The sequence below is a fragment of the Sarcophilus harrisii genome, chromosome 1 (genome assembly GCF_902635505.1).
Source record: "Sarcophilus harrisii chromosome 1, mSarHar1.11, whole genome shotgun sequence".
NCBI classification, from domain to species: Eukaryota; Metazoa; Chordata; class Mammalia; order Dasyuromorphia; family Dasyuridae; genus Sarcophilus; species Sarcophilus harrisii.
Window position 1 is genome coordinate 252,155,039 of NC_045426.1, and position 23,200 is coordinate 252,178,238.

General features: G+C 36.1%; 1 protein-coding gene across 1 annotated transcript in view; it reads left to right on the forward strand.

Annotated features, from left to right (window-relative positions):
• The window catches only part of GABBR2 (gamma-aminobutyric acid type B receptor subunit 2), a 780,512-nt gene that overhangs the window by 497,143 nt on the left and 260,169 nt on the right, over positions 1 to 23,200 (forward strand). The window contains exon 7 of the mRNA XM_012542879.3: positions 6,458 to 6,694. Within this exon, the coding sequence (XP_012398333.2) occupies positions 6,458 to 6,694 (237 nt within the window). The remainder of the gene's footprint in view (positions 1 to 6,457; positions 6,695 to 23,200) is intronic.

Genomic DNA, 23,200 nt, shown 5'->3' on the forward strand with positions numbered 1-23,200 from the left:
GGATCATGAAGAGCAGATGCAACTAAAGAGTCTGAGGCAGGATTTAAACTCATATTTTCCTTGATTCCATATCCAATGCTCTATTTTCTATACCATCTAAGAGTGCTAGATTGGCAGTTAAAGATCAAAATTCTGGCCTTTCATACATAAAGAAGGAGAGATAAAATGAGAGATAGGGAGAGACAGAGAATGAAAAAGCAGGCAAAGAATGAAAGAATATGAGAGACATAGAGACAGAGGGAGAGACAGACTAAGAGAAAGAGAAAGACAGACATACACAGAGAGAAAAAGACAGAGAGGGAGGGAAGGAGAGAATTAAGAAGAGAGAGACAGAGAAGGAAGAGAAAGACAGAGACAGAGAGACACAGACAGAGAAAGAAACAAAAAAAGAGGGAGAAAGGGAGGGAGAGAGAAGAGAACGTGGCGGGGGGCAGGAAGAGAGAGAGAGAGATGCTATATGGTCCTTCACACAACCTCAATTTTTCTTTGCCTGAGCTTGATGATCTAACACAAGTCCCCTTCATAACTCTTATTCTATACTGACATGAGAATTTATATTACTGTATAGTTGACCTAATCAATAGCCCATTTAAAGAAAACTTACAACTGGTAGAGTGTATAGCAAGAGTCACAAAGAAACATTTGGTTCAGAATAAGGAAAAATGTCCTGACTGTTAAAGTTTTCTTAAAGTGAAATGGGCTATTTTAGAAGATGGATTGCAGCTGGGTCAGTCAACAAGCATTTATTAAGTACTATGTGCCTGTCATTGTGCTAATGTAAGCTGAACTACTCTGGGCACGTCTGGTTTTAAAATGGAGGTGCCCTTGAGGAGCTTTTGGAGCACATCCAGATCATCAATCAAAAGAAGTTCCCCACCCCCTTGTGGCATAGGGTGATGCAATGGCCTCCACATCAGACAAACCAGACGTGCTCAAAGGTTCCCTCAAGACCAACTACATGTTAGAACTGGGCATGTCTTAAAGAAAATCAGGGTTACGCTGTGTGCTGGGTATACACCCCCCCCAAAAAAAGTAAATAACAGTTTCTGACATCAAAATATTTGGATTCCGACAGGAGGAGACAGTAGAAATACAAATAAGTAGGCACATAAGATATATGCAGTGTAAATGGAAGCCAATCTCAAAATGAAGGCAATTGGTGGGGGGAAATGGGGAGAGCCAGCAGAAATCAAAAAAGGTCTCCTGCTAAAGGTAGAATTTGAACAGAATCTTGAAGCAAGCCAAAGAAGGGAAGGGGTGAAGATTTATGGGAGACAGCAAATGAAAAGGGAAGGAGTCAAGAGATTAAGCATCATGATTAAGAACAGTAAATTAGTTATTTGAATTATATTTTGATTATGATTGTTATCATTGCTATTATTATTTCCACTCTATCAAAGGTAAATACTTAAAATCCTACAGAGTGCTAAAAGAGGATTCTTTCTTTTCCAACAAGTTCACCCTCAGGAGCTGGAGAGATATTAAAGTAGTTTCATTTTGCCTTAATGTTTGTCTAGAAATGGCCACTGCAGAAAATTTTTTGTGCAGAATCGCAGAATTTTTAGAGCAAAAAGAGACCTCAGAGGCCACCTAGTCCTATCCACAACTAAAAAAGAATCCCTTCTAATAATAAAAATAGAGATTTGCAAAGGCCTCTTTCTATATGTTATCTCATTGAACCATGAAATTAAACCCTGGGGTAGAGGTTATTATTATTTCCACTTTAAAAATGAGGAAGCCAAGAGTTGATTAAATTTAAGTGACCTGTCCAGGATCATACAAATAGCAGAAGTTTGTTTTTTTTTTTTTTCTTTTTTGGAAGCAATCAAGATTAAGTGACTTGCCTAGGGTCATATAACTAATAAATGTCGGAGGCTGGATTTGCACTATGGTCTCCAATTCCAGGGCTGGTGTTCTATCCACTGCTCTACCTAGCTGCCCCATAACTAACAAGACTTAAATCCAATTCTTCCTGATTCCATACCTAGCCATTTGTTGATGATGCTGGCTCTCAAAGCTAAAATCCTTCCTCACCTGAACCTTTGGCTTCTTTCAGGATTAAACTCAAATCCCACCTTCTTTACAAGGCCCTTCCTAATCCACTCCTTTACTGTTAGAGATAGACAAACATTTCCCTAGATCTTTAATGTTTCCAAAAGCTTATCGGTATCCAAGAAGTATATATTGTTTTACATCAGGAGAAATACAAGTGGTCATGATCTAAACAAAGACAACATGAGACAGTGTTTCAAGAATTAAACAAATCTACAGCCAAGACAGTTAACATGCTGAAAGAAGCTCATATAATAAAACAAATTAAAAAAAAAATAAATCCAAGAGGCAGAGTTTCTGGGTAATTAATAATTAGTTTATTAATTAGGCTAGCCAGTAATCAATAAATTGATGGTCAGTGGTTTCTGTCAGTAACCAAAGATCCTAAGGGAGGTTCTAAAACACCCTAAATTGGGTGTATGACCCTCTGACAAAGAACTCCCCTGGCAAGTGGAAATCAACCCTGATTGGTGGACATTTGTTGAGAGGTAGACTAGAAATCTTCTATGTCTCCTGCTGAGACTTGATCATAAGGACCCAGCAGCCTCCAGCAATCTGGATAAGAGAATCCATCTCCCCCAGAGCATTCTGATTGATTTTCTCCTTCATGAACTGGATCATCTTTAACTCTAATTCTTTCCCCAGTAAGAACTCACACAGAATAGATTCTGTTCATAGCACAAGTTAAATCTTCTCATTCAGTAGGATCCAACCCAGCATTTAAGAACTTGTTCCTAGAGAGCTAGAGATAATCTCTTCAATCATTCCCAATCTTCAAATCCAACTTTAACAAGTTTAACTGTGGCTTAATGAGGAAATTAAGGAGAAAAGTTAGGAATACAATTTAATAATTAGTTCTTAATATAATAGTAAAATAATTATTTCAGTAGACCAAGTCAAAAGTGTAAGTTTTTCACTGACACATGGCAAAACAGAAAGAACTTAGGGTACTGGGGTCCTCTGCTATTTATTAACTATGTAATTTTAGACAACTTTATTAAACTCTGGTCCTCTTTCCTCATTTATAAAATGAAGGTCCTGAATTTCAAAGCTTGTAAACTCCCTTCCAATTCAAAATTCTATGAAATCCTATGAAAAGTCTTCTTTTGAACTCTCCCCTTCCACAGGAGCCCTTTCCCAGATCTCCTTAATCTTATAGCCTTCCCTCTGAGACTGCTCCCAAGTTATCCTTTATATATTTGTCTATATATAAGTATTTGTGGATTGTCTCCCCTAACTAGATGGTGAATTCCTTGAGAGCAGGATTTTTTTTCACTATACCTGGCACTTAGCACATAATGCTATTTTGGTATATAGTAAGTGTTTAATAAAAGCTAGTTGACCAACTGTTTAATTGTTTGAAGGGGTGTCTAGTCACACATGGGCTTATTGAGAATGCTGGAAAAAGTAGAGTTTTTCTTGTTCCATTAAGCAATTAACTGAGAGAATTATGGCCATGGAGTTACTATAGATAAAGAAACATCTCTCTGCAAAGGAAACTCCGAATGTGAAAAAAGTTTTTGTGAAGACTGAGACACATATAAAGAACTGACACTTGTTCTGAATTTTCTGAGGAAAATGTCTTAGCGGTAAATAGTAAATTATGGTTGATGTGACGTTTTACAGTATGTTCTAAAAGCAAGAACCCAAAGTTGACAGTAGGAAATTCCAATATTCCTGATGTCCAAGAAAGCATACATATCAAAAAACACAGGGGAAAATAACATTGATTTGTTTTTCTGACATCTGTGGCATTGTCCATGCAGAATTCATCCTTCAGCCTCAAACTATCAATTTGATACAATATGAAGAAATTCAAAAACCTCTTAAAAGATTCCATGGGTTATACAAAGAACCCAGGAACTGGCATCAAGACCCCATGACAATGTTTTGTATTCCAAGAGCTTTCTCCCAAAACAGCCTTATTTTTATAAGGCTATTATTCTGCAAGATGATCCTTGCTTGATCCTTAAATGATACCTTATTTACCAGAGAGCTTGAGGTAATCTCTACTTTTTTTTTTAACTATTTTCAAAAATGAAATCTGCCTCAATGATAAACAAAACAAAACATTAAGATATGGTGGTCAGAGCAACGTTCTACAAGCAAAACCTGCATTCTAGGTCTAACTGTCATGAAGTAACTTCATGACTTTGAATTTACTTATACTTTCTGGGCCTCAATTACTATAAAATTGAGGGGATTCTCTCATTCCAAAAAATATGTGATATTGTGATTTCTGTCTATAATTTGCTACCATTAAGAAATTCCAAAAGAATTTGGTACAATGCTTTAGTCTACTAGATAGAATGCTAGACCGGCAGTTAGAAAAACCTCAGTTCAAATTCAGACTCAGGGATTTACTGACTATAAGACCCCAGGGCAATCATTTAACCTCTGCTTGCCTCAGTTTCCTCAACTATAAAATGGGAATAATATTAGTACCTACCTTACAGGATAGTTATGAAGACCAAATGAGTTGATATTTGTAAAACTCTTAGCATAGTGCTTAGAATATCATAGTTCCTTAATAAATGTTTGTTTCCTTCCTTTCTTCTTTCCTTCTCTCTTCCTTCCTGAAATATTCCCGCACTCAGAAAGCAATTGATCAATAGGGCAGAAAAGTAGCAGCTTCTGCCAAGAGCATAAGTGAGGACACCTGAGCCTCTCCTAAACTCTCTGAAGCTGCTCAAAGGCAGCATATAAAAACAAAAAGATCCTGAGCCTCTGGGTTAATGTTTAGACTAGAATTGTATATTCTAGAAAGGCAGCCAAGTGAGACCCCTGTATTGTGGCTATTGGGGGCTTTCCTTGTATATTTCTGTCTGTTTTCCACTGTTACTCTTTTCTCTAGAGAAAGTCTTGTGCATTAGACTGTGACATAAAAGGTTTGAGGTCTTAGACCCAGGATGTACCAAAAGTCTTAGCAATGATAATTCTGTGTCAAAAAGGTCAGCAGCAGCTGAGCCTTTCACTTTTTCAGCCCTCCTCTTTCCCTTCTCTTATGTGTTGATGACAGAGACTCCTGACACACAGACTTTGAAGGTACTTCTCAAAAATGAGCTTCCCAAATGTTTCAATCAAAATTTTGAGCACAGTAAAAGTGAATATATATCCACTCAAGGTCAAATGCTCTGAAGACACAATATTCATTTGTCTGCAATAGTTTTGATATGTTTGTCAAACAATCAGTCTCTAATATCTCAATTACACCTTAATGGTGATAGCACAAATGGAGACAATTCAAATTAGACAATTCAACCTGGACAAGAGATTTTTAAAACACATATTCTGCCTAGGGAGATTGCTACATTAAAAAGGAATACTTCAAAACAACTTTGATTTCATGAGTGTAAGCATTGCTTTGAATAACACAAATTACAACCCTTTCATGATAAAGATTCATGAGTAATAATACAAAAAAGCATCACGAGGTGGCTAAACTTCTGATAATAAAACTTTCTGGACTTAATTGGACTTGTCTTCTGATTTTTCTTCTAGATAGGATGCAGTACAGTATAGGAGATAGGGTTCTGGACTTCAAATCAGAACAAACTGGATTTAATTCTCACAACTGAGACTTAATAAGCTGTGTCCACAGGCAATCACTTCACCTAACACCAACTAGCGTGTCTATCACCTGACTTAAAAATTAGTTCATTAGTTCGTGATTCCTTTAAAAAAAAAAAAAGATAAAGATATAGTCTATACTGGAAGTTTTTCTATCTTGATAAAAATGGGCTAATACTTACACTCTTCCAGTAAAATCTTTGAAGATCTGGGTCTAGCTTTACATCAGGATGAGATTTCAGAGGAAGAGGTATTCATTTTTAAAAAAGAAGGTTTGAGAATATGAGGTATTAGCACCGAATGTTCATTATTAGTTACTGATATAGTCAGTTATGTCAATAGTTCCTTATTCTGAACCAGCTCTACATTCCTAGTAAATCCCAGAGTCATTTATCCTACTGATAAGTTGTTGAATCTCTTTGCTAATACTTTATTTAAAATTTTTGCATCAATATTCATTAGGGAGATTGGTCTATAATTTTCTTTCTCTGTTGTGGCTCTCCCTGGTTTAGGTATCAACATCATATTTGTGTTATAGAAGAAATTTGGCAGGATTCCTTCTTTACCTATTTTTTCCAAATGAACATTTGTTATTAGAATGTAATCCCCTTGAGGGCAGGGACAATTTTGCTTAAATGTATTTATATTTTCCCTTTCTCCCAACCCTACCCCCACTCATTCACCTAATACTGCTCCCACTATCACAATACCTGAAACATATCACTTAATATTTTATTTTTCTTTCATTCACATTTGTTCTTTCTTTCTTAAATGTCATCAAGTTTCTTTCACTTCTTTTTTTTTCTTATCTATACTTTCTTACTTCTTTTTTCAGACTCCCCAACAATATGAAAAAGAATATAATGATAAACGATCAGACGTGGGACCCAGTAAATTCCATGGCTATGCCTATGATGGAATATGGGTGATTGCAAAAACCCTGCAGAGGGCCATGGAACATCTCCGCACCAGCAACAGGCACCAAAGGATTCAAGATTTCAACTATACAGACCATAAACTTGGCAAAATTTTCCTGGATGCAATGAATGAAACCAACTTCTTTGGTGTAACGGTCAGTTCTGAACTTTTTTGAATCCATTGTCTTTTATCTGCTGATATCTCTGAGAAAACTTATAATTGGAAAAGGCTTTTTAACTTATGAAAAACAAGAAACCAGTCTGGTCATCTTTCCTCAATCATTTTAGCAAATATTATAAACAAGAGGATAGCATTACATATTTCAAAAATATGTTCACCTTGGCATTATATTGGGCCACTGAGGCTGGAAAAAAACATATCTGGGTTAAATAAGTAGTATAGAAGATAGAAAAATGGGTCTACTCAGAGTCAGAAAGTACTGTGTTCAAAATATGTAACAATGAATTTCTATTTCAAGAAAGCATATATAATAGAAGATACTAAATTCATGATGATCTACCTTTTCTTTGCTGCCTTGTAAGTTATTCTTTTGTTCTCTGCTGTGCACTTTTTACTTTATATTTTTTCCCTTTCATCCTCCCCCCAAAATACAGCATGGATATATTTATATACAGATATATATATATGTATGTATATCCATACATACCGATATCTCTGAGAAAACATAATTGGAAAAGGCTTTTCAACTTATGAAATAGTATATATTATATGTATACATACATACATATATATATATATATATATATATATATATATATACTTCTGTGCATACCTACACATATCTACATAGGTGAAAGAGAAGATTATTGCTTCAATTACTACCCTAGCCTTAATCACTGAATGGGTGCAGCCTCAAGTCAAACTGAGACCTGGTGAAGACCTTAGCTTAAAAAGATACAGCTCTCCCGCTGCATCCAGGGCCATCTCCAATCATCCTAATCTATGTCTGGCCACTGGACCCAGATGGTTCTAGAGGGGGAAAGGAGGCAGGTGACTTTGCACAGCCTTCCCTCACTTAAATCTAATTCCCTTGCATTTGATGTCATCATTTCCCTGATGTCACAGTCCTCTTCTAGAATGAAGGACAATCATATATGTAGACATAGACCCAAAGTAATAGTAATATGGCTGACATAATATAGATTTTTCTCTTAATTGAATCTTTATTTGACTTTCCTAACTATTCTCTTCTTGGCCATAGTCTAAATCATAGCCACGTAACAGATGAATTGCTGAAATCATAACATCTACTGCCACTGGAATATGTGAATCATTATCTTTGAGAAAGCACTTCTCGTTTGTAGGACTAATGAACATAAAATATTTAATGCTTGCCTTAAAAATGTGAATGAATGAAAAGGTGTTAATTAATTAATCTATACAACCTGACTCCAGTTTATCTTTCCAGCTTCAGTGGACATTGTCCCCCTCCCACACTGTGTGATTTAGCCAAACTAGCTCTTCTTCTATTCCATGGACTTAACACTCTATTTCCTACCTCCACTAGCCCACATATCTTGAATTTACTCCCTCATTACATCTACCTTATATAGTCCCCTTCTTGCCTTTAAGATAAAGCCTAAACATCATCTTCTGCATAGTATTTCCTACTCCCAAATGTAGTATTCTCTTTTCCAAAATACCTTACTTATAACTACTTAGCATGTATTTGTATTTTTTAACTTTATATTGTATATATTTTGGACATATTTGTTATCTTCTCTATGAAAATATAGACCTCTTGCAGGTAAGAATTATTTTCATTCTTTGTATCCGTCATATAGGACAAAATTCCATTTCACCCCTACTATACTATTAAAGACGCCCTAGGCCTTATACTCCTTCTTCTCGTGCTCCTCCTTCTAACCCTTTTTTCACCAGACTTGTGAGGAGACCCAGATAACTTTTCACCTGCCAACCCTCTAAACACAGAAGGGACTTGATAAATACTTATTGCTGGGGCAGTAGATACAGAAGCAACCCTGGAGTCAAGTTCAAATGTGGCCTCAGACACTTAATACTTCCTAGCTGTGTGACCCTGAGCAAGTCATTTAATCCCAATCTCCTCACAAAAAAATAAAGAAAATCAAGTAATTGATTGATTGAAATTCTCAAAAAAATCAGGTTCCATTCCCATTCTGATAAGTGATCACAAGCAAGTCTCTTATCATTTCTGAGACTTGGCTACTTTCATCATTTTTAAAATCTGGATAATATTTGTCCTATTTTATGGGAGTATGAGAAAAATATTTTGTAAATCTCAAAACACTACAATTAGTCAAAAGGCATTTATTAAACAGTTACCATGTGCCAAATTCTGTGGTAAGACTTGGTAATACAAAAAAAAAATTCAGGATGATCTTTTCCTTCAAGGAGCTTACATTCTATAGAGACAATTTTTATATTTGCAAATAAGTAAATATACACAATACAATAAGTAAATATATACAAAACAAAGTAATAGAAAAAAATCACAACTGAGAGAATCAAGGAAAAGGCCAATTGAAGGTAACATCTGACTGAGCTTTGAAGGGAACTAAGCTTCCAAGATATGGAGATGACAACTGTGCAAAGCTGATGACATATGTCAGTCATATCCAGGAACCAACACATAGGCCAATTTGTCTGGGAGCATACAATGTTCCAAAAGTTTTAGTACAGTCACATCTGTTGGAAATACTGTGGGACACTGTGAAGCATGCACAAGGAAAAATAATAAGGAATCAACCTGAAAGATAGATTGAAGCTGATTTTTTTTTTACAATTGTAAAGGGTTTTAACACCAAAGAAAATACTTTTATTTTTTTCCTAGGGGCCATAGGGAGCCACTAAAACTTCTTGAGTAAGGAAGTAACATGGTCAGACTGTTGTTTTAGGAATATCAGGTAGAACTTTTGTTATTTTCAATATCTTTTCTTTGTTCATTCAACAAATATTTATTGAGCTCCTTCTACATTTAAGACAAAAATATCAGAACTCCCTAGGCAGCATGCAGCCCTGAAAAACTCCAGAGTAAAAAGAATCAGATTAAAATGTAATTGGCAAATGTTTAAGAAGATAAAAATACAGTGCAACATGGATAATGTTAACCTGAGATTTTCTAAGTCAACATTTGACTGTTCCCGTTTGAACTGGATACCACTTATTTAATGATTTATGTGCTTAATGCATATTCAGGAGGCATACTTCTCTAAGAAGGCTAGCAATAGAGGGCAGAGAGGCATTTATATGCACACAAAGGTGTGCTGGGAAATGTTTAAAAACCAACTTTTGATTTTTTTTAAATGTATGCATGACAGACTTTTAAGTTTAATCTATATCATTTATATTATTTCCAATACTTTCTTAAGTTTAAACAATCAACAAAATAATAAATCAAGCTGTAATTCACAATGTTTGCTAATGACCAAGGTGTAAGTGTTCACAGTGAAAATTTAAGTCAGTTCTAACCAGTATGAGCTGGCTCCTGAACACCCCTGAATTTATGCCACCTTTAACCTTTCCTCTAAATTAGATGAATGACTTCATCCCAAGATAAATAGACACGCAAGTGTCAGGGAGAGCAAAATTTTCTATAGTTAAAAAATACATCCCTTTATCAAGAGGCATATTAAACAAAATGTGCTTTGTGGCATTCCTCTTCCTCATGTGTGCATTGTACCCCCAGAGCCTTCCTTGCCTACCTTGCATGGACTCTGGCCTCAGAGGACTGTTAAGCACTATTTGTAGCCAATATAGAACATATGATTAGAGTAGTTCTATCTCCAAAAGCCTTTAACAGTTACTTTCATGCTCCATTGGCAAAGACTATAGTTACGTGCAAAATTAGCATTCACAGAGTTATGCAGAATATGAGAGCCATAGAGCTCAAAAGGAACAGAAAATTAATAATGATAGCTGCCATTTACATAGAACTTTAAAAGCTTACCAAATGCTTTATGCACATTATCTCATTTAAAATTGAAATCAGCTTTATAAAGTAGGGATTCTGATTAGTGGTATTTGCATTTTATAAATGAGGAAACTGAGGCCCAGAGAGTACAACTGACTTGCCTAGATCAATCAATCAATAAACCTATATTAAGCACCTACTATGTGTCAGGCACTGTGTTAAACACTAATGTCACATTGATAATTAGTAGTAAAGTAGGTTAAAAACTCACGTCTCCTAGCAGTTATTTAAAAGATTTAGAAAATTTGTTTGCTTTTGTTTAACTGATTCATTTTTGCTAATATCATTTTTCCAGAATATGCCCTAAACAGTTAAATAGCTTTGCTCTTGATGAAGTACACAACATACTTAAGGAGCTTATTGTCTGAAATCTATTTTACCTCCTGTTTTTTCTTTTTTTTTTCTTTAGTTGAAAAGTTTAAAAAAAAAAAAAAGATACAAAACTCCATAATTAGACATTTTTGTGATGATTTGGTATTTTCTTTTTTCCCAAGCTGCTTCACCACCTTCAAATAAATGTGTGCATGGCATGGCATGAGAAAGTGAACTGATTCAAATTAAACTTGTCCTCTGTTCACAAAAAGATTCATGTGATAAAATAAAAAGCATATTTTTCAAGCTCAAGGAGACTTCAGTAGGTCAATATCAACAACAAACTAATAGTATGAAGGGCGGGAATAAGGACAGGATAGAAATAAAAGAGAAATAAAGAAAAAGAATGGGCATTTTTCATTTTGTAAGTGATTTTTAGATTGGAGGGCTATAAGCCACTACCTCTCTCTGACATGGAATAATATACATCAAGAAATAAAGTTCTGCTGGTCAGTATGATATTATCGGGTTTGTCAGGACCTACATACTTACAAGAGAATGGGAGAGTTTTAAAGAGATAATGCTCTTTTTTTCTTTCCCTTTATTCTAAAGAAGTACCATTAAATCTGACTCAAAGACACAATTTGCATTTGTTATTGAGAGGTAATTTGAGGTAAAGGGGATACAAGTAGTATCTGTACAATCAGCCCTTGAATCACATATGGGGCTCCTCTGTAACAGTCCATGCGTCTTCCCCTGGAACATCCTAAGGCCATGTGGAGAGCAGAATGGTGGTCAGGGTTCCCTCTGTGAAGGAAAAAGCAAAGCCTGGTCTTCCTGCTCCTTTTTCATTCCCCTGTCTTTCCACTGAGAAATAGAGATATGGTGGGAGAACAGATATTTAATCCAAAGTTGCAATGTTCTGTCTTCAAAGATGTTTATATTTCCTGCTTAATTATAAAATTGACTATTTTGACCATTAACCAATGATAAAATTAGAAATTTGATCATCGCCTTAAAGTTTTGATCTATCATAATTGCCTCTAGTTTTCATGCTTCACTACTTGTGAATAGAGTTCCAAAACTAAATGGAGACACCGAAGCATCTAATGAACAGAGATAAGAGATGGAGGCAATGAACAGATGCTCTTCAAGGGAGGAGTTGTCCCCAACTTGCAGCACCAGAAAAATATGTGTGTGCGTGAATGTATGTCTTCTTGATTGTTGAATTTCATAAATTTCCCATGAATCCAGACCTTGGGAAAAGAAGGCTGCTTTCTTCAGATGCTGCTACTTCAAAAAATTTTACTCCCATGACCCTAAGTATGGAATAGAATTGAGGTGTTGACTAAGAAAGAGAAAGTCATCCCTACAGAGATAACCACAGGGAGGAGATGGGAAGGAGTTATTCACCCACAAAATAGGTCAGTTAAGAGAGAGTGTCTAACTTTCCTGCTAATCTAAATCTCTCCACTTTCACAAATTGCTACATGTGGAGGCTCATCCAAAATGGCAGGCACTCCATCACTGTCTTCTACCATATCTCTCAGAAGGAAAAGTCTTCAACAACAGTCCTACTCCTGATATGGCCTCAGGCCATTCCATAGGTAGGGAAACAATGACTGCCCCAGTGAAGCCTCCTCTTTGGCAAAAAAAAGACCACTCATTGCATGATGTCATTAATCCTCTTCAAAAATGAAGCAGGAACAATAATTTTTTTCTTTTTTTTTTTATTTAATAGCCTTTTATTTACAGGTTATATGTATGGGTAACTTTACAACATTAACAATTGCCAAACCTCTTGTTCCAATTTTTCACCTCTTACCCCCCACCCCCTCCCCCAGATGGCAGGATGACCAGTAGATGTTAAATATATTAAAATATAAATTAGATACACAATAAGTATACATGACCAAACCGTTATTTTGCTGTACAAAAAGAATCAGACTCCGAAATATTGTACAATTAGCTTGTGAAGGAAATCAAAAATGCAGGTGTGCATAAATATAGGGATTGGGAATTCAACGTAATAGTTTTTAGTCATACCCAGAGTTCTTTCTCTGGGCGTAGCTGGTTCAGTTCATTACTGCTCCATTGGAAATGATTTGGTTGATCTCCTTGCTGAGGATGGCCAGCTCCATCAGAACTGGTCATCATATAGTATTGTTGTTGAAGTATATAATGATCTCCTGGTCCTGCTCATTTCACTCAGCATCAGTTCGTGTAAGTCTCTCCAGGCCTTTCTGAAATCATCCTGTTGGTCATTTCTTACAGAACAATAATATTCCATAATATTCATATACCACAATTTATTCAGTCATTCTCCAACTGATGGGCATCCACTCAGTTTCCAGTTTCTAGCCACTACAAAGAGGGCTGCCACAAACATTCGTGCACATACAGGTCCCTTTCCCTTCTTTATGATCTCTTTGGGATATAAGCCCAGTAGTAACACTGCTGGATCAAAGGGTATGCACAGTTTGATAACTTTTTGAGCATAGTTCCAAACTTCTCTCCAAAATGGTTGGATTCGTTCACAACTCCACCAACAATGCATCAATGAGGAACAATAATTAAAGATATGTTGGACACCACTGATCTCCCCTTCTCCTCAAATGTCATCAGTTCCTCCCTAATACCACCTCATCCTGCTTGACATCCTGCAAATAAAAACCATTATTGTTCTTTAAAACTCAATCCCTTTTTACTCCAGAGTTCTCAATTAAATAAAGATTTTTTTTTTTTTGCCCAGCAGACTCCATGTCCAATAAAGGTGCCAAATTAGAGAACCATAGAAAAATTCTGAAGTATTTGGAAAAGATCTTAGAACATAAAATTCAAAGTTAGCAAAAACCACTAGAATATAGAATGTTAGAGCTAGAAGAAACCTTATAAAATAAAATGTTAATAATGCTAGGAGGAACTTTAGAAATCATCTAACTTAACCCTTTCATTTTACAGAAAAGGAAATTGAGGCTAAGAAATGTGAAGACTTGCATACTGTCACAAAACTAATAATGGGAAAATTTGGATTATAATTTAAGTTTCTTGGATGTTACTGTGTCCCATGTTACTCTACCATAATGTGGTGTCTTATACAATTAAATCATAATGTGTTTTTCACTCCAAAGCAGAAATGGTAGTACAAACTAACCTCATTTAGCATATTTTATTATTTTCAGTTCAGATGTTTTGCAATTGTATCTGAATCATCATGACCCCGTTTGGGGCTTTCCAGGCAAAGATACTAGTTTGCCAATGCTTTCTCCAGATCTTTTACAGATGAGGAAACTGAGACAAACAAGGTTAAGTGACTTGATCAGGGTCCCACAACTAGTAAGTATCTGAGCCAGATTTGAACTTAAGTTTTCCTGGTATCAGGCCCAGTGCTCTATCTACTGAGCTACCTAACTGCCTACATATTTTTATTTTACAAACTAATCTAAGCACATTAAACTAATCATATCCGTCACTTATTTTAAGATAATCTTTTATACACTCTTGAAAAAAAAATCCTAATTGATTCTCATTTTGCCTCTTCCAATTTACCATCTTTCTAATACCAATTTTCTTCTATATATGGAATTTTGTCCTCTTTGCCTACTGGTTATAGATCAGTATCTTCTTTTGTTTAAAGATTTCCCTGTTGAGTTTCTTAGGAATTTTCAATTAAATAAACATTTATTAAGTCCTTACTGTATGCAAAGGATGCAAAGCTCTGCACTAGATACAAAGTTTAAATAAGATATAGCTCCTGTCTTTAGGAAGATTATAGTTTCTTAATGAGAAGACACCAACAGAAACAACTGTAATACACAATATTAAATGATGAGCTTATTAGAGAAGCTCCCCTCCATCCCAAGTACCATGTGAAATCTGGGAGGAAAGATCAGAAAAAGAAGCTTCATGAAAGAGCCAGCATTTAAGGTAGGCTTTAGAGCAGATTTGAGGTTTTTTCACAGAGATCCTAAAGTGGTTTGCCATTTCCTTCTCCAGTTCATTTTACAGATGAGGTAACTGAGGCAAATAGGATTAAGTGACTTACCCAGGGTCACATAGCTAATAAGTGTCGGAGGTCAGATTTGAATTTGGGAAGATGAATCTTCCTGATTCCAGACTTAATGTAGGCAATAAAGGTAGGATATTATGTTTACATTTCACAGATGAATAAACCAAGATTCAGTAAGGTTAATTGGCTTGCCCATGGTCATTTGGCTAGAAATGGGTTTAAAAGCCAGGACTCCTGACTCAGTGCCCATTACTCTACTTCTTTGTTCAAATATTGAGAATACATGCATATTAGAAATAAAAAGGTGGCACAGTGGACAGAGCACAAGCACTGGAGTCAGGAGGACCTGAGTTCACATTTGACCTCCAACACTAGAAGTGTGACTCTGGTCAAGTCACTTAACTCCAATTGCCTCACCAAATAAATAAATAAAAGTAAGCTCAATTCTTTACTTCTCTACAGAATCAGGGCCCTTCTTGGCTGGGGTCTTAAAAGGAGATGGAGGGGCAGCCACGTGGTTCAGTAGATAGAGCACCAGCCCTGAAGTCAGGAGGACCTGAGTTCAAATTCTGGTCTCAGACACTTAACACTTCCTAGCTGTGTGACCCTGGGCAAGTCACTTAACCCCAATTTCCTCGGGGGGGGGGGGGGAAAAGGAGATGGAAGCAAAATACTATATGGGTCCAATACCCATCTTCTAGGCCATCCCAAGGTGCCACCCTTATGCTTATTTCTTCAGCTACTGACGTCAGTCCTGTAGCTTGATCCCTGGATATCCAAATAAATTCTGTCTTCTTCCTTGGGTCATTTGGCCACAACCCATTTAGTCACTTATTCCTTATTTGGCTCTTTCATGTATCACATCCTTCTTCTTAGCCTTATTTCACTGGCCTCTGTCTACCTGCAGCATTGTTTGGCTCTGCCTAGAGAAACTGGGCCTTCACACTCACTTGTCTAAACAAATAACTAGGAAAACACAATGAATATAGTCTTACAGTTGAAGAGAATGGCCTGGATTTTTCCAAGATTTTATGTAATGACTTGTTTTTTCCTCATTCCCCCAGCAGTGGCTGTAATGCAGTTACACAAAATCTGGCAAAACAACTCCACTGTTGAAAGTGGGTCTCCTGCAATCTAAGATTCCTGTTGTGAATCAACATTTTCACACATGACTCGCATCAAAATATGCCTGAGAGCACAGTTGACAGACGCTTACTGAGAAGACCAATTAAAGCTGAAGATAGCAGTGCTAGGACCAGCTATCTAGTTCTTAGGTGACAGGAAGTAGATAAGAAAAGGGGGAGGGGAGTGATTAAATTATGGTTGTTTCTAAAGTGGGTTTTTTACTGATGGCTTTTTCTATTTTTTACATTTGGTAAATGTGAAAGGCAGCTACCTAGAGGCACAGTGGATAGAGCATGGGGCTTGAAATCAGGAAATCCAGCCTTAGACATTTACTGGCCGTGTGATCCTGGTCAAGTTACTTAACCCTCTTTGCCTCTGTTTCTTCATCTGTAAAATGGGCTGGAGAAGGAAATGGCAAGCCACTCCATATCTTTGCTGAGAAAACCCTAAATAGGATTATGAAGACTCAGACTGAAACAATTCAACAACAACAAATGTAAGGGAGTCCAATATTTCCTTTTTTCCTCCTAGATCTAATATGAAATTAATTTAGAAATAGTTCAACCAAGAATCAAATATGAGTTCAAGCCCATAATTTTATAGACAAAGGAAAAAAAAATGGAGAGATAAGAGACACAAAGCCATCCAGGTAATAAGAAGTCTGAGCCAGAATTTGATCCCACATGATATAACTGACATGATATCACTCTTATAGTTTTGAAACATGGGTTCATAAATTATCTCTTTAAACTTCACAATAGCCTGTGGGATAGACAATAGAGGCATGTTATTATGTCTACATTTTACAGATGAGGAAACCAAGATTCTGTAAGGTTAATTGGCATACCCATAGTCACTTGGCTAGAATGGGTTTAAAAGCCAGGTCTCCTGACTCAAAGCCTATTACTCTATATCTTTGTTCAAATATTCAGGATATATGCATATTAAAAATAAAAAGATCTCATAGTGAATAGAACACAAGCACTGGAGTCAGGAGGATCTGAGTTCAAATTTGGCCTCAAACATTAGATGTGTGACTTTGATCAAGTCACTTAATCCCAATTGCCTCACCAAATAAATAAATAAAAATAAGAAAGTATAAGAAGACACATGTATGTACACATATACACACATATATTTTTTATAATTTGAATGATCAGTGTAGGTAGACAATTAAATGGTCCCAGAACTGAATAGGAGGGAAAGAACAGGCTAGATCACTTTGGGAAATTATGCAGACCTTTTAATGATCCCAAACCATTCAATATAACATGTTTTTGTTTTTGTTTTTAAAGCCAATATTCTAATTCCAGCTCTCTGCATAAGCTGTTTTGGATTCCTGAAATGCTCTTAACATCCACTTCTTAGAATACTTAACTTCTTTCAAGGTTCAAATCAAGTGCTTCCTCAAGGCAGCTTTTTCTCTTTCTGTCCACCTTATTATTCTCTCCTCCTCAAATGATATTGCATTCTCTGTTTACATGTACTGCATCAGTAGAATTTAAGACCCTTAAGAACCTAGAGATTATTTTTACATTTTGTCTTTGAGTCTCCAGCATCTAGCATAATTCCTTGCCTACAGGAGGTATTCAATAAATATTTGATAAATAAATTAACAAACTAAAGACTTGCCATTCTCTTGGCTGTAATTTTTCCACTATTACATTTCTCCAAGTCATGGGACATCATTATCTGAGAATAATCAAAATTTTAGAAAGATTCATCCTGAGCATAGGTAGACTACTACATCTTAGTCTTATGCATGTGAAAAAATGAAGTAATATGTTTTATTTATATGTAAAATTTGGATTATCTAGGCATAATATACATGTCATAAATGTATATTACATATGTAACATATTGTTGAAATAGAATGTTATTTATATGTATCTATAATACACATATATATATGTCATCCTGTGCAAGGTAACAGTTTTATCCACTTTGTGTTTACAGTATCAGTGGTTAGAACAATCTTTTTCACATTGTAGCAGATTTCATTGAAGAGAGAGCCTATATAGTCCTCCACAATTTGATGCAATCAGTGTAATGTCAACTGCAAATAGAAGCATTTGGAGAACATCACCATAGATACGGATTCCTTCTTTTATTTGAAGCCTATATAGAATATCTTCCATGGCACTGAAAACTTCAGCAGTAACAACTGACAGTTCCATCAGACTGACTAATATAAAGTAATACTGGTTAAGACTTTTGGGGATAGTCTGTATATTAGGAAATTATATAATATTAAATAGAAAAGAAAATGAATGCTTCCATTGACAAACTAAATAGAAAATGCAAAAATAGCATTATGTATTTAGCAAATTGCTTGAATTGATTTTAAAAATCTTTCAAGAAAGTCTTTAGTCAATCAGAAAATGAGTGGTTGCTGGTGGGGTGGGTGTGTGTGTGTGTGTGTGTGTGTGAGAGAGAGAGAGAGAGAGAGAGAGAGAGAGAGAGAGAAAGAAGAAGAAGAGAGAGAGAGAGAGAGAGACAGAGACAGAGACAGAGAGACAGAGAGAGAGAGAGAGAGAGAGAGAGAGAGAGAGAGAGAGACAGAGACAGAGACAGAGAGAGACAGAGAGAGACAGAGAGACAGAGAGAGAATGGAGAAGAATTAGCCCTCTACATGATGTGAGCTTATTCTGAGTGCTATAGGTCAATACAAGAGGACCAAAAGGCAAAGTCTTTGTTAGGAAATATAAACAATATGTAATAAAAACAAACATTGTAGAAATAGATGGATTATGTTTTCTGTACTTTTTAACCTTTGGCTTTTGAAGCCCTTCACAGTTTACCTTTCCAAACATCTTTTTTTTTCCTCTTTGTTCCATCCAAATAAGCCTACTGTGGTTTTCACAGACTTGGTCCTTAATCGCCTTCCCCCAACTCTCTGCACAAGCTGTCTTTGATTCCTGGAATGCTCTTGACTTCTACGGCTTGGAATACTTAACTTCTTTCAAGGTTCAAATCGAGTGCTTCCTCAAGGCAGCTTTTCCTCCTTTTACTTTATTATTCTCTCCCCTTCAAGTGATATTGTGTTCTCTATCTGTTTACATGTACCACCCCAGTAGAAGTTAAACGTTTAAGGACTATTTTTACATTTTGTCTTTGAGTCCCTAGCAGCTAATATAATTCCTTGCACATGGGAGGTATTCAATAAATATTTGATAAATAAGTGAATGAACTAAAGACCTGCCGTCCTCTTGGCTATACAGAACCCCAGGAAGATCTTGAGCCAACCACCAATAAGCCTACATCCCTTTTCATTGTAGGGAGAAAAGGGAAGAAAAGCATTCCAGGCCTCTCTGAATCTCAGTTTCCCTCATCAGAAAAATGGAAATAATATTGTACTGCCTACTTCATAAGGTTGTTTGCCAGGACACTCACAGTGCCTAAGCTATCCTCACACTCTCTGAGCCTCAATTCCTTTATGATAAAAACATGAGAGGGAAAGGAACTATTGAATTGGGTGATATGTGAGATCCTTTTCAACCAGGTCTCAGTAAGTCCTTGTATAACAATGAGGTTAGCTTAATTGGCATAGAGTTTTGCCTACACTTTTAAGTGTCATAATATGAGGAGGAAAGCATTAGATTTGAAGAGTGAAAACCAAAGCTTAAATCTAGATTCTGCCTCCTAGTAGTTTGATTTCTTAGTTATTGAAGTCACAGAATTCTCCTGATCCTCATAAAACTCCAAAGCAAAATGAAAATAGCTCTCCATGTAGCACCTACTCCCACAGGGTTGTTGTCAGAAGAAAAGGTTTTGTAAACTTTTTTTTTAATAAAGATTTTAAAAAAGGAAATACTCTTCTAAGGTGATATCTAATAAGTGTGGAGTCAGCTAAGACTTCTGGCTTTAAGTCAAGACTATGAAGCCATCTATATGTTAGATAGAGGGAATTATTCTCCCTTAGCATCAAGAAGGGAGGATAGGAAGTTGTGGGTAGTATGAGACCTGCTATGTAAAGGCGTTATGCTAAGCAATAGAGATACAATGAAAAATTCCATTTTCCCACCTTGGTTAATGGAAGGAGACAGAGTTGTTGCAATAAATCTAGAATGTATTCTGTTAAACAGACAAGGCTAGATAGGTTCTTAGGCAAACCATTCATTTGTTTTTTCTCTGCTTGGAAAGCTGAACACTTTCCTATTATTCTCTCCTCTAACTAGGTGTGCCAGTGATTAGTAGGGAAGATTATAGAGAAGGCTTTGAGCTCCCCTTGGCTTCTTGGAGGAACATCCATAACAGGTCACCATCCACTTGTGTAAGGGAGAAGAGAGTTGGGGAAAGAGATGAGGGAGATGAGCTTTAAGTGATTCTATATAAGATCAAGAAAATCGATTTATAGATTTGGAGTATATGAGCATTTTAAAAATACCTTTAAGATCATGAATTCCAAGCCTTTCATTTTATAGATAGGAAGATATGGGGCCAAGGTGATTAAACTACTTGTCTAAAAGTCACACTACTAGTCAGTGACAGAGAAACGAGCAAATAAAGTATTCTAGTGACTTAGGTTTCTTTTGCCAAACACAATATGGCTGGATGTATCTGGTATATTTTAGAAACAAACATAATCCAGATATGTGAATGTTAAAAGCATTCAAAGAAACGTTTGGAGCCCTTTCTCCACTACCAGCTCCATGCAACTAACTCATGTTCTGTAGCTCCAGTCTCAATCTCTCTTCTAATATTCAAACCTTCATCTACAACTTTACCCAAGACATCTCTGCCAGGGTAGTACAGCAGAATATCCCATAATCTCGCCTTCCCAAAGCTGCTCTTACTACTGGTGTCACAATTTTTATGTGTAATATCGCCATTTGCTGTTATCTCTGGCTTGAATCTGACTTTTTCTTCTAGGTGGCACAAAAGATAAAGCACCAGGCCTGAAGTCAGGAAGACCTGAATTCAAAAATCTGGTTTCAGTCATTTACTAGCTATGTGACTATTGGCAAGTGACAACCTCTGTTTGACTCAGTTTCCTCATCTCTAAAATGGAGATAATAACAGCATTTGGAATTTTTATGAAGAGCAAATGAAATAATTATAAAGTGCTTAACACAGTGTCTGGTTTATAATGAACACTCTATTAATGTTAGTTATTATTATTATATCCAATGAGTCACCAAGACCTGTTGATTCCACCTCAAATCAGTTCAATTCAATTCAATTGAATCGATCGTTATTCAATGGATATAATGTGTGCTTTATTCAATGGATATGTATGGGGCATACAAATCCATGAACAAAAACAGTCCCTTCCCTTTAAAAGCTTACACTCTACCAGAATGATATGGCATATATACCAATAATTAAATATAAAATATATGTCTCCTCCTTTTTATTTCCGTTGCCACCAGTCCACCATGGACCCTTGTGCCTAACAAACAACCTTGTGCCTAAACAAATATATTAACCTTCTATCTTTGTTCCCTCCCTCCTCCAATTCAGCCTTTATTCTGTGGCCAGAATAGTTTTTCTTATTCATATATACTCTGATGATCAAAACTCTTCAATGTTTCTCTGAAGCCTACAAAATAAAATTTAAACTCTTTTGCCTGGAAAAAAAAATCTCCTATCCGGTCTTTCCAATTTCTTTCTATATTAATCCTCTTCACACTTTCAAAACTTCAACCAAACCAAAGTGGTCCCTATTTTCTGACTGTACCCTAAACTTTCCCACCTCTCTACTTTTGTTCACCCTATTTCCTATCCCTGAAATGCCCTCCAATTTTCTTCATGTGATATATTTCTACCAGTTCTTTAAAGCAGAATTTAAATACCTGTTTCCCTATAAAACTCTCTCTGATTAGCCCAACAGGTGATGCCTGTTTAGAATACATATTTGCAGGGATAGTAACTAAACCACTGTCGTTTGATTTTTATAGGGAATTCCAAGTTGAACAAAATCCTTCTATCACTGCAGGTCAACACTTTCTTATCACAACCTGAGAGTTGCCTAAAGCAGTGGTGTCAAAGTCAAATGGAAATGGAGGCAATCAATCCATCTAAACTCTACATGAGGATCCCTATAGACAGTCCATTGATTTAATTTCATAAAATGTAATATTATTTATGTTTTGTTGTATTTTTATTTTGTTAAATGTTTCCTAATTACATTGAGGAGAGGGTTGGGAAGAAGCATTCAGAGTTTAGTGATTCATGTAGTAAGTTTTTTGAGTCTGGATTTGAACTCAGATCCTCCTATCTCCCATCTCTAGTGCCAGGCTGCTTGAACTACTTTACCATCTATCTGCTTCTTTCGCAATTACATTTTCATCTGAAAGGTCTCATGTTTGACATCTTTGGTCTAGAATATCCTAGAATATCCAATGTTACCTAGTCAATATGTCAGTGACAGGATTTGAACTCAGGTCTTCTTAACTTTGAGACCAATTCTCTATCCACTTTGCTATGCCATCTCTATGAAAATAGTAATTTACTTTCTAGTTATCTATGTTTTTGCCATATCCTTCTATTCAACTATAACATCCATGAGGGCAGAAAGTACTTAAACTTTGTACCTCCACTAGTGCTTTACATACAGTAAGTGCTTAATAAATGTCAGTTGAATTGTTGGCAGTTCTAGAGGCAACTCCTTATACCAAAATGATATTTTCCAAAGAAAAATAGTTTGGAAGTTTTCTCCAGTAAAATAATCAAATAAACTGGAATCCCAGATGAGTTGAACTAAAAAGAGAAAGATAGATCATAGATTTCTTCTGTGGTGTGTGGATCTTTGACAAAGTTACAGTCATGTAATAAAAATAATCTTTGATTATGAAGTACATAATTATTTCTTGAGGCAACTCTCATCTGTCTGACTTAAAACTATCTATTCATCAGATGAGACTTAGATGAATGACAGTTCATGCCCAGAGATACCCAAGCTTCATAGGATGACCACAGGGGTCATTCAGTACTTCAGTTCCAGTAACATTGCCCTTACTTGGCAATCTGCTCTATCCAAGCACAGGCGAGGACCCTTGAGTAATTTGAAATGTTCCTGAACAACCAAAATATCTATCACAAAAGCTATGCACTTAATTTACATGAAAGTCCCTAGGCCTTCACTCAGAGCCTATATAACTTTACTTTATAAACAATTCCAGCAAGCTTATTTATCTGATTTCCTAACCCACAATATTTCAAAAGCAGCAAACAAGAAGGGGGATGGTACGTTTAGTAGCAAGAACATTGATGATAATTTAGAGCCTGACTGTGAGGGA